Raw genomic sequence first — 10953 nt, 5'->3', positions numbered from 1 at the left:
GCAAATTACTACATGTATCATTTTCCAATTCCAACCATATAACAATTTAACGAAGAAGAAACTTCGCCATGAATACTAAAAGCTAAGAACACATGTGTTCATATGAACCAGCGGAGCGTGTCTCTCTCCCACACAAGCATTTATTCAAACAAAAACAAAAACAAAAGCACACAGACGCTCCAAGTAAAGCACATAAGATGTGACCGAATAAAAATATAGTTTCAAGAGAAGGAACCAGATAATTTGTCGATGAAGAAGGGGATGCCTTGGGCATCCCCAAGCTTAGATGCTTGAGTCTTCTTGATATATGCAGGGTGAACCACCGGGGCATCCCCAAGCTTAGAGCTTTCACTCTTCTTGATCATAGTATATCATCCTCCTCTCTTGACCCTTGAAAACTTCCTTCACACCAAACTTCTCATAAACTTCATTAGAGGGGTTAGTACATAATCAAAAACTCACATGTTCAGAGGTGACACAATCATTCTTAACACTTCTGGACATTGCTCAAAGCTACTGGAAGGTAATGGAACAAAGAAATCCACCCAACACATCGAAAGAAGCAATGCGAAATAAAAGGCAGAATCTGTCAAAACAGAACAGTCCGTAAAGACGAATTTCTAATAAATACTTCCGTTGCTCAAATCAGAAAACTCAAAACTAATGAAAGTTGCGTACATATCTGAGGAACACGCACGTAAATTGGCATATGTTTGTGATTTTTCTACAGAGAAAACAGCCCAGATTCGTGACAGATAGAAATCTGTTTCTGCGCAGAAATCCAAATCTAGTATCAACCTTCGATTAGAGGCTTCACTTGGCACAACAAAATACAAAACTAAGATAAGGAGAGGTTGCTACAGTAGTAAACAACTTCCAAGACACAAATATAAAACAAAATACTGTAGCAAAATAACACATGGGTTATCTCCCAAGAAGTTCTTTCTTTATAGCCATTAAGATGGGCTCAGCAGTTTTAATGATCCACTCGCAGGAAATAGTATTCGAAGCAAAAGAGAGCTTCAAGAGGCAAATTCAAAACACATTTAATCCTAACATGCTTCCTATGCAGAGGAATCTTGTACACAAATGAATTCATGAAGAACAAAGTGACAAGCATAAGAGGATAAAACACGAGTAACTTCAAGATTCTCGACATAAATAGGGGAAACTTAATATTATTAAGATGCATACAACCATATTTCCCTCTCTCATAATAACTTTCAGTAGCATCATTGATGAAATCCACAATATACTCATCACTTAAAACATTCTTATCATGGTTCATATGCATAGAAGTATCATTAAATTTGGCATAAGAAGAGTTATTCTCATTAATAGTAATTGGAGCAAGATTATTATCAAGAATTTGAACATGGTAAACAAGTTGCATACTAAGGGAATTGTTCTTGGTAATCCAATCATGACTATGACAAGTTTCATAAGGATAGTTATAACCTATATCATAGCATTCTTTATAATAATCATCAAAGGTCGGAGGCACAGTGTCATCATAAGAAATAGAATAGTTATCTTTCACGAGTTGGTTTATCTCGTGTCCATACCATCATTGTTATTAGAAGGAGATGTATCAAACACATAATGATCAGTAGCAAAAGGATTTTCAAACACCTCTTCCCCAAGCTTAGAGCTTTCTATATCATTATGGGAGGAAGCATGGATAGCACTGACACTATGGCAATTATTATCATCATTTTCAGAATTAGTTTCCCAGAGATTTGCAATATCAAAAGTAGTGTGCTCATTCAAATCATGATCGCTAATGTATGTAAAGGGCATAGGAAGATCATCATATTCAGATTCATTGTCACAATAATTATTAGGAGCAACATACTTACGGTTACTTAGCGTTATCTCATTCACGCGGGGATACGCCGTTACCTCTTTCTTTTTATTCTCCTTCTTCTTCTTCTTCTTCTTCGTTCCCTTCTTCCTCTTCTTCTCTTCCTTCTCCTCGTTCCCTTCTTTAGGAGGAAGAGGCTTGAAGGGTGGCTTGTCCGCATAACCTGATTTACTTTCAGAAACAATAGAAGAAACTTGGGAGGATCCCTCCTTTTCATTAATTAGTTGAAAACACACAGCGGTCCTATCATATTTTGGCAAGGTGTCATCTTCTAAAATATTTTGTATGTAAGTATTTGTATGGCTATTATCAATGCAATAAGAAAAACACCCATGCAGGACATCATCAATATCAAGATCACTCATATGTAACAAAGAGATTTTTCTCGACAGTTCTTCACACCCCAAAAATAAAGTAAGTTCATCATGCTGATTGGGAGTAATTTCACCATCACAATACAAATTTACAACACTCATTGGGTTCAAATTATCATCGGAGGAGCATTGAAAATTAAAATGACCCACTTCATGGCAAACTTCACAAATAAAAGGATAGAGGGCACAAACTTTTTTACCAAGATCATCTAGAGCCCTAAACCACTTTCTAGTTTTTTCATTAATATGATGGATGCAATATTCATCTTTGACTTGATTAATTCCACAAGGTCTATGCATTCCACAAAAATTAACATGCTTATAAGAAATAGCATTCTTAGGAGTTTGAGCATGCTTATTGCAATAATTAACAACAATTTGATTCTTCATGCAAGCCTCTTTAAAAGGTTCATGATACTTATCAAAATTCTTCTTAGGCAATTCAAAATGAGAAGCAAAGGATTTATAAAGATTTGCAGCAACTTGAGAGTCAAGGCCATAAGTAGCACTCATATTTCGAAATTTATCGGTATCCATAAAGGCTTCAATGCATTCATAATCATAATTTATACCTGACTCTTTACCTTCATTGTTCTCCCATCCTTCAGCGTTCTCCTTAATCCGATCAAGAAGATCCCACCTAGCTTCAACCTCCTTGCTTGTGAAAGATCCCTCCGAACACGCGTCCGGATAGTCCTTGTGTTGTCCCGAAAGCCTCGCATAAAAATTGTTAACAATAACATTACTGGGGAGCTCATGAATGGGACATTTGAGCATTAGTGACTTCAGTCTCCCCCACGCTTGAGAAATACTCTCTCCATCACGAGGATAAAAGTTATAAATATAATTCCTATCAATATGCACTTCATGAGGAGGATAAAATTTAGAATAAAAGAGAGATGCAATTTCCTCCCAACCAAGAGAATGTCTATTCTCCAACAATTTATACCAATGCGCCGCTTTACCAGACAGCGAAACAGAGAATAGCTTCTTCCTCACTTCATCCATAGAGATACCTGCACACTTGAATAACCCGCATAATTCGTGCAAAAACAGTAAATGATCTCTAGGATGGACAGTTCCATCCCCTTTATAATGGTTGTCCATAACACGTTCGATAATTTTCATAGGTATTTTATACGGAATACTTTCAGCAGGTGGATTTAAAATATCAGAAGCATCATTAGAGTTATCGCATATGGGAGATAAAGCATTATCGTAGCAAAATATTTCTTCCAAAGCCGAGGAGCAAAAAAGATTATTTTTATATAAACTAGCTTCCCCAAGCTTAGACTTATCCATAGTATTAGCAGTAATTGCATTCATACTAATAACATCACTACTAGCATGCAAATAAGGTTCCATAGGTTTTTTAATTTTCGCATTAAACAATTCTAAATCAGGAAATAGATTAAACAGCTCACCAATTTTTTTGTTGTTTTCCATTATGCCTAACTAGTGTAAACAAGAAACAAAAAGATGCAATTGCAGAATCTAAAGGAAATAGCTTCGAGTACTTACAACGGCGGAAAATAGCTTGGTAGCCGAGGTCCGGAGTGTGAGTACCTTTTACCTTTCCTCCCCGGCAACGGCGCCGTGAAAATAGCTTGATGTCTACTTCCCCTCCTTTTCCCGTAGACAGTGTTGGGCCTCCAAGAGCGAGAGGTTTGTAGAACAGCAGCAAGTTTTCCCTTAAGTGGATCACCCAAGGTTTATCGAACTCAGGGAGGAAGAGGTCAAAGATATCCCTCTTATGCAACCCTGCAACCACAAAGCAAGAAGTCTCTTGTGTCCCCAACACACCTAATAGGTGCACTAGTTCGGCGAAGAGATAGTGAAATACAGGTGGTATGAATATATATGAGCAGTAGTAACGATGCCAGAAAATAGCTTGCTGGCGTGTAGTTGATGGTGGTAGTATTGCAGCAGTAGTAACGCAGTAAAACAGTAAACAAGCAGTAGTAACGCAGTATTTAGGAACAAGGCCTAGGGATTACACTTTCACTAGTGGACACTCTCAACATTGATCACATAACAGAATAGATAAATGCATACTCTACACTCTTGTTGGGTGATGAACACATTGCGTAGGATTACACGAACCCTCAATGCCGGAGTTAACAAGCTCCACAATTAGATGTTCATATTTAAGTAACCTTATAGTGTAAGATAGATCAAAAGACTAAACCAAGTACTAACATAGCATGCACACTGTCACCTTCATGCATATGTAGGAGGAATAGTACACATCAATACTATCATAGCAATAGTTAACTTCATAATCTACAAGAGATCATGATCATAGCATAAACCAAGTAGTAACACGGATGCACACACTGTCACCATTACATCGTGCAGGAGGAATAGAACTACTTTAATAACATTGCCAGAGTAGCACATAGATAAATTGTGATACAAACACATTGCAATCATAAAGAGATATAAATAAGCACCTCACTATGCCATTCAATAGTGAATAATTATTCTGTGAAATATAGCCTAAGAGACCCACACGGTGCACACACCGTCACCTTTACACACGTGGGACAAGGAGTCTCCGGAGATCACATAAGTAAAACTCACTTGACTAGCATAATGACATCTAGATTACAAGCATCATCATATGAATCTCAATCATGTAAGGCAGCTCATGAGATTATTGTATTGAAGTACATAGGAGAGAGATGAACCACATAGCTACCGGTACAGCCCCGAGCCTCGATGGAGAACTACTCCCTCCTCATGGGAGCAGCAGCGGTGATGATGATGGCGGTGGAGATGGCAGCGGTGTCGATGGAGAAGCCTTCCGGGGGCACTTCCCCATTCCGGCAGCGTGCCGGAACAGAGACTCCTGTCCCCCAGATCTTGGCCTCGCGATGGCGGCGGCTCTGGAAGGTTTCTGTGGTTTTCGTCGAACGTATCAGGGTTTTCGATCCAGGGGCTTTAAATAGGCGAAGAGGCGGCGCCAGAGGGTCGAAGGGGCGACGACACCATAGGGCGGCGCGGCCGGGGCCTGGGCCGCGCCGGCCTATGGTCCGGGGGCCCCAGTGCCCCCCTCTGGTCCTTCCCGGGTGTTCTGGATGCTTCCGGTGAAAATAGGAACTTGGGCGTTGATTTCGTCCGATTCCGAGAATATTTCGTTACTAGGATTTCTGAAACCAAAAACAGCAGAAAACAGGAACTGGCACTTCGGCATCTTGTTACCAGGTTAGTTCCAGAAAATGCACGAATATGACATAAAGTGTGCATAAAACATGTAGATAACATCAATAATGTGGCATGGAACATAAGAAATTATCGATACGTCGGAGACGTATCAGCTCCGGTGTCTATCCACCAATCAGGAGAATTACATACTGAAAGGACAGTAGGAGAAGTACCGTACCCAACGTCCTTCATCTCAGTATCAACACCAATAACAACATTTGCGGACTTGCCACTGTTCTCACGCCGATCATGGCGTTCTGGGCAATCAGGAGCCCAATGTCCAGGAGCGCCACAAACATGGCAGTTCCCTTTCTTCTTATAAGGAGTCTTCCTCTTGAAGTTGGTTGAGTTAGAGGCTTTGTTCTTCTCGTCAAACTTGCCTTTTCCATTGTTCTTATGCTTAGACTTGTGAGATTTGAAGGTTTTCTTCTGTACCACATTGGCACTAGAACCTCCCTCAAAACTACGAGCGCGTGTGTCCTTTGCTCTCGCCTTCTCTTCCACATGAAGCGAGCCAATGAGATCCGAAACGGAAAACTCTTGTCTCTTATGTTTTAGAGAAGTAGCAAAGTTCCTCCACGAAGGAGGAAGCTTGGCAATAATGCCACCGACCACAAATTTGTCCGGTAAGGTACACTTAAACTGCTCGATCGAGTTCTTTGGCAAGTGACTGAATCTCATGAGCCTGCTCAACCACGGAGCGCTCATCAGTCATCCTGTAGTCATAGTATTGCTCCATGACATACAATTCAGTGCCAGCGTCCGAGACCCCAAATTTGGCCTCGAGCGCATCCCACGCATCTTTACCATGGTCGAAAGCCATGTACGGGTCAACAATGTTGTCCCCAAGAATGCTGAACAAGGCCGCCTTAAACATGGCGTCGACCTTCTCAAACTTTTCCTGCTCCTCCGCGAGAGAGGCCCTCAGGTCTAGCATCTATGGCGCTAAAACAGCCTAGGTTCGTAAACCATAGAACTGCCTTTGTGCGCCACCTCTTGTAATGCATACCATCAAAGAGAGGAGGTCGAGTAGCGGCAGCAACGCTGCTTGAATTGATTTGCCTAAAATCAGGTTTTTGGATTGTTGGAAATATAAGCAAATATCCATATGAAATAATCCGTACGAGTAATTGATAAATCATGACTACGAAAATAACGAATAAACTAATCATGCAGACTAGTAAGGTAGATGAATAGATCACATGTAAATAAGTCAAACTGATCGCATCTATCACAGAAACTAGAAGAAGAAACTCTAACAGAGACTGAAAGAGAAACGACAAGATCACATACTTCGCAGCAGCGTCGTTGTCGCCCATGTTGAGGTTGTCGAAGAAGTCGCTGAGATCCGGGAAGAAGTTGTCGTTGTGGAGGAACTCGTCGTCCGATGACGACGTCGTGATGCCAGTAGTCGCGCCGGAGCGCTCCCCAAAAACCTGATTGCCCCTCACCCATACAGGTTCACGAGAGGCAGGGTTCCGGAGGCCTACTGTCCCGGCAGTCGGTGCATGCCGACGGACGGGATGAGGAAGACAAAGGCGGCGGCGCAATGAACTGGAAACAGGTAGTCGCGTATGCGTCTCGTACTGGCGGCTAGGGTTGCGCAGAGCCTTATGTAGTGCGGTTCGGGAAGGTCGTGGGGCGCAGCAAGATAAGCTCGGCTCGGCGAGATTCCCGCAACCCGCGGCGCGTCGTGACGAGGCGAGGCGTGGCGGGCGGCGGAGGAGGAGGAGGAGTGCGCGAGGGCTCTCTCTCTTCTCACTCACTTACTAGGACTAGAACAGCCCACCTTATATACCACTCCAACTCTCTCCCAACTAGCAATGTGGGACTAAACTTTAGCCCCCACTAGTGCTGCCACTGATTTTTGGAATGTGCCATGTGAGTTTCAGAATTTGATAATGGGCCATGGGCCAAAGGCCAAATTCCCCAAATTCCAGCACAAACGTCACCGCATCGGTTTTGGACGAGCCGACAACGATTTCTCCCGACCCCTCCCGACCCCAAAAACCACCACCCCAGACAATTCGTAGTGCTCCACGCAACCTATTGTCCACCAGTGCACACCACCACGGTTTTGAAATCATCCTCGCCGTCTCACTTTGGTCACCAACGCGAGGCCTAGAAGAAAAAAAGGAGACATTTAGGTGAGGTAGTAACACCGCAATCGCGTGAGAGGGAACTACCTCCACCGCCTTAATGGTAGCCGACTGGACGAGTAGCCGAGAACACACCAGGCCCGAACTGCCCTAGCTTTAGGTTGACCCACAAAGTTCCTGCCACCACACTGCAGCTACACGCGCCACCACCACTTATTAACCACCGCCGCCGCACCTCATCCGTACCGTATCCAGGAGTCATTGGCGTCGCGCAAGGAGCCAACGTCCCGCCCCAGCCCAGATGGGTAGCGATGCACACGTCATCTTTCCGTGTTGAGATGGCCTCCATGCAAACTATACAGGTGTGGATGAGAGATCAAGCAGCAGCGCAGCCGGTGACGAGGCGACCGGCTGTTCAAGTAACTTCGCGTACAAGCATTCTACTCCTCTAGCTGACTAATCACCGGTCAAAGTCAACAGTACGTATACTTGCAGATAAACAAGGGGGTGCGGCGCCAGCGTGCATTCTCACGTGCGGGCCACCCCAGGGCGCTGCTGACTATAAGACCACGAACTGCTGCCACAATGTCTTGGTGACCCATTGAACGTGTGTCAAAACTCAAAGCTAGACTGCATACTCCCCCAAGGCAAGGCAAGCTCTAGCCCGGTCGAAGGCATGGCGAGCACGGTGAAGGACAGCGAACAGGCCGCGCTGGCGCCGTCCCCTCCGGCCAAGCTCCGCCCCGCCGAGCTTGTCCTGAGGCTGCTGCTATTCGCGGCGTCGCTGTCGGGGCTCGTGGTGCTGGTCACCGGCAAGCAGACGGCGATTGTGCCGGTGGTCCTGACGCCGCCGTTCAGATTCGGGCCCGTCGCCGCGGAGTTCACAAACTCGCCGGCGCTCATGTACGTGACCCTTCATATATAGTTCATATATAGCATATCATATTAGCTCTTCTTTCCCACTGGAATTGATGTTTATTGATGTTTACATACATGTGGTTTGCAGTTATCTTCTCGTGGCGCTCTGCATGACGTGCTTGTATAGCTTTCTCACGGCTGCCAGCTCGGTCAAGTCAGGAGGATCTTCCTGTGCCAAGAAGATCTTCGTCCACATATTGCTTGATGTGGTGAGTACCTTATACTACTAGCTACGCCTATGAACCTGGAGAGAAAGTCACCAAGAGAAGCCTATAATAATAACTAATCCGATGCATCCCTCGCAGTATCACGCGGCCGTCATGGCCTCGGCGACCGGCGCAGCGGCGGCCGTGGCGTGGGTGGGGCTCAAAGGGAACGAGCACACCAGGTGGAACAAGATCTGCAACGTCTACGACAAGTTCTGCCGCCACATCGGCACCGCCACTGCGCTCGGACTCGTCGCCTCCATCCTGCTCCTCCTCCTCGCCGGCCTGAACGCTTACTCCCTCTACCGCCGAAGACGTTGAAACTTCACTTGCCATGATGTATTATGTCGTCCGTCTGGTTTGCTCATAGTCCTCTGTGGGATGTACGTGGCTGCGGAGTGCTCTCGGTCTGCCGTCTGCGTCTGTGTGTGGGTGTAGGTGTAATATGTTGTACAGTACGTAGTACGTTTGTTAATTGTTGGTTGTACAACAACACGCTTTGTGATGACTGTATGACTTTTATGAAATGTTTTTTTAAAACAGAAGCCTCTGTATTTGAATTATTGAATATACTATGCTTCAATGTGAGCTTTGATGGACATCAAGTGTTTGATCGTGCACCATTATCCTTTAAGCTCATGCATCAGCTTACTTTTTTTTTCTCATATACATTATATGCTATTTCGTTTTAAACATTTGAAGATTATTCAGCGAGAGCACATTGTTAGAGATGTATTTGGTGGTTAGAGATATTATATGATTTGTATAGGATTTGTAGATCATCTCATACCTTATCTTTAGGAGAGCATTTTTAGCCTCCATGTCTTGTACCACAATACAACCCCCGTCCCCCCATCCCCGAGAGGATCAATACAAACAACCACCACATCACGTCATCGTACTCTTTCATGATATCAGAGGGTTTCATTCCCCAACCTAGTCTCTAATACACGCTTCCGCCACGCCTCCCCTGGGGAGATCGATCTCCAGGATTTCCACTGGGGGCGGGCATCTCTAGTACACAGTCACTAGTAGAAAACGGGGCATTAGCACCGGTTTGAAATGGCCATTTATACTGGATGGGCAACCGGTGCAACTCATCCGGTGCTAAAGGCCCTAAAGGGGCTCCACGTGGCCCGCAGAGGAGCTTCCGGGCGGAGGACCTTGCCGCGGCAGGAAAACGCCCCAAAACGCTGCCGCGGTAGAACCCCGCTACCGGTGCTTTTTTATATCCGATTTTTTTGAATTATTTTCCAGTCCCTCTTTTTTTTTTCTTTTTTTCAATTTTTTAAATATTTTACTTATTTCACAAGTTTAGTCACTAACTACACTTATCTCTAGTCAAATTACTTACTCGTGGTCAAACTTTCCACTTGGTCACTCGTCATCCCACTACTCCAGCACTAGCACGCTTAACTTTCAAGTTCCTTTCCGTCCTGCTTGCAAGTGCTTCGCGCGCATGTATGTGATACTAGTATCATATGAATCCTATTAACATGTTGGTCGATGTCATATTTCTTTATTGTTTGAATTTTAAATAATTATTTTAATAAACAAAAGTAATGATGTAATAATAATCTTGAATAAATAAATAAACATTAACTTTTTAATTTGTATTATTTGTATTATTTATTTTTTTAATATTTTTTGCCAAACCTAAGACCTGAAAATTTGAAAATCATACAATTTCCTAAAAGTAATAGTAATCTTTATGCAGATGCAATTATTAATTTTAATTTTAAAAAATAAAAATATATATCAAATACTAAATTTCTAGCAAAAACTAAAATCTCATATTTTAATTTGGAATTTTCAGAATCTAAATTCGGATGTAAATTTTTTCCACGATCATTTTGATATATTATACGTTTTTTCGACGTCGTGTGCAAAAGTTAATGCTATTTTACCTTTTTCTAAACTTTTATGCAAATAATTCAATATTCAAATTTGTCAATTTTCCCTAATAGTAGGTTGCATAACATACAGGAATCTAAAAAGATTTTATTGTTTGAATTTTCTATCATTTTCTTTTATATTTTATAGAGCTAAAAAAGGCGATCCACAGGGGGGGGGGGGTGGAGGTGTGTGGGGAGCGAAAAAACCTTAGCACCGGTTCGTGCCACGAACTGATGCTAAATGGTACACTTTTAGCACCGGTTCATGACACGAATCGGTACTAAAGGGTTCGCGGCTGACGTCAACTCTTTAGCACCGATTCGTGCCACGAACCGGTGCTAAAGGTCTCGCACAAACCGGTGCTAAAAATGTGGCATCTCGAACCAGTG

At 43.3% G+C, this 10953-nt stretch overlaps 1 protein-coding gene across 1 annotated transcript; it reads left to right on the top strand.

The window, feature by feature from the left end:
- Positions 1-8038: 8038 nt before the first annotated feature.
- Positions 8039-9267, top strand: LOC124708646 (CASP-like protein 1D1). Its single transcript, XM_047240319.1, has 3 exons — positions 8039-8447; positions 8551-8671; positions 8768-9267. Exons 1-3 carry the CDS (start codon positions 8221-8223, stop codon positions 8987-8989), a joined length of 570 nt encoding a protein of 189 aa, XP_047096275.1. The 5' UTR covers positions 8039-8220; the 3' UTR covers positions 8990-9267.
- Positions 9268-10953: the final 1686 nt, after the last annotated feature.

Source organism: Lolium rigidum, chromosome 4 (genome assembly GCF_022539505.1).
Source record: "Lolium rigidum isolate FL_2022 chromosome 4, APGP_CSIRO_Lrig_0.1, whole genome shotgun sequence".
Lineage (NCBI taxonomy): Eukaryota > Viridiplantae > Streptophyta > Magnoliopsida > Poales > Poaceae > Lolium > Lolium rigidum.
The sequence above is the reverse complement of the archived record's forward strand: the minus strand, read 5'-3'. Positions and strand labels throughout refer to the sequence as shown.

Coding starts and splice junctions, on each gene's coding strand:
- LOC124708646 (XM_047240319.1), top strand. CDS start 8,221: ATGGCGAGCACGGTGAAGGACAGCGAACAGGCCGCGCTGGCGCCGTCC. Junction 8,448..8,550: donor ACAAACTCGCCGGCGCTCAT/GTACGTGACCCT, acceptor TGTGGTTTGCAG/TTATCTTCTCGTGGCGCTCT. Junction 8,672..8,767: donor TCCACATATTGCTTGATGTG/GTGAGTACCTTA, acceptor CATCCCTCGCAG/TATCACGCGGCCGTCATGGC.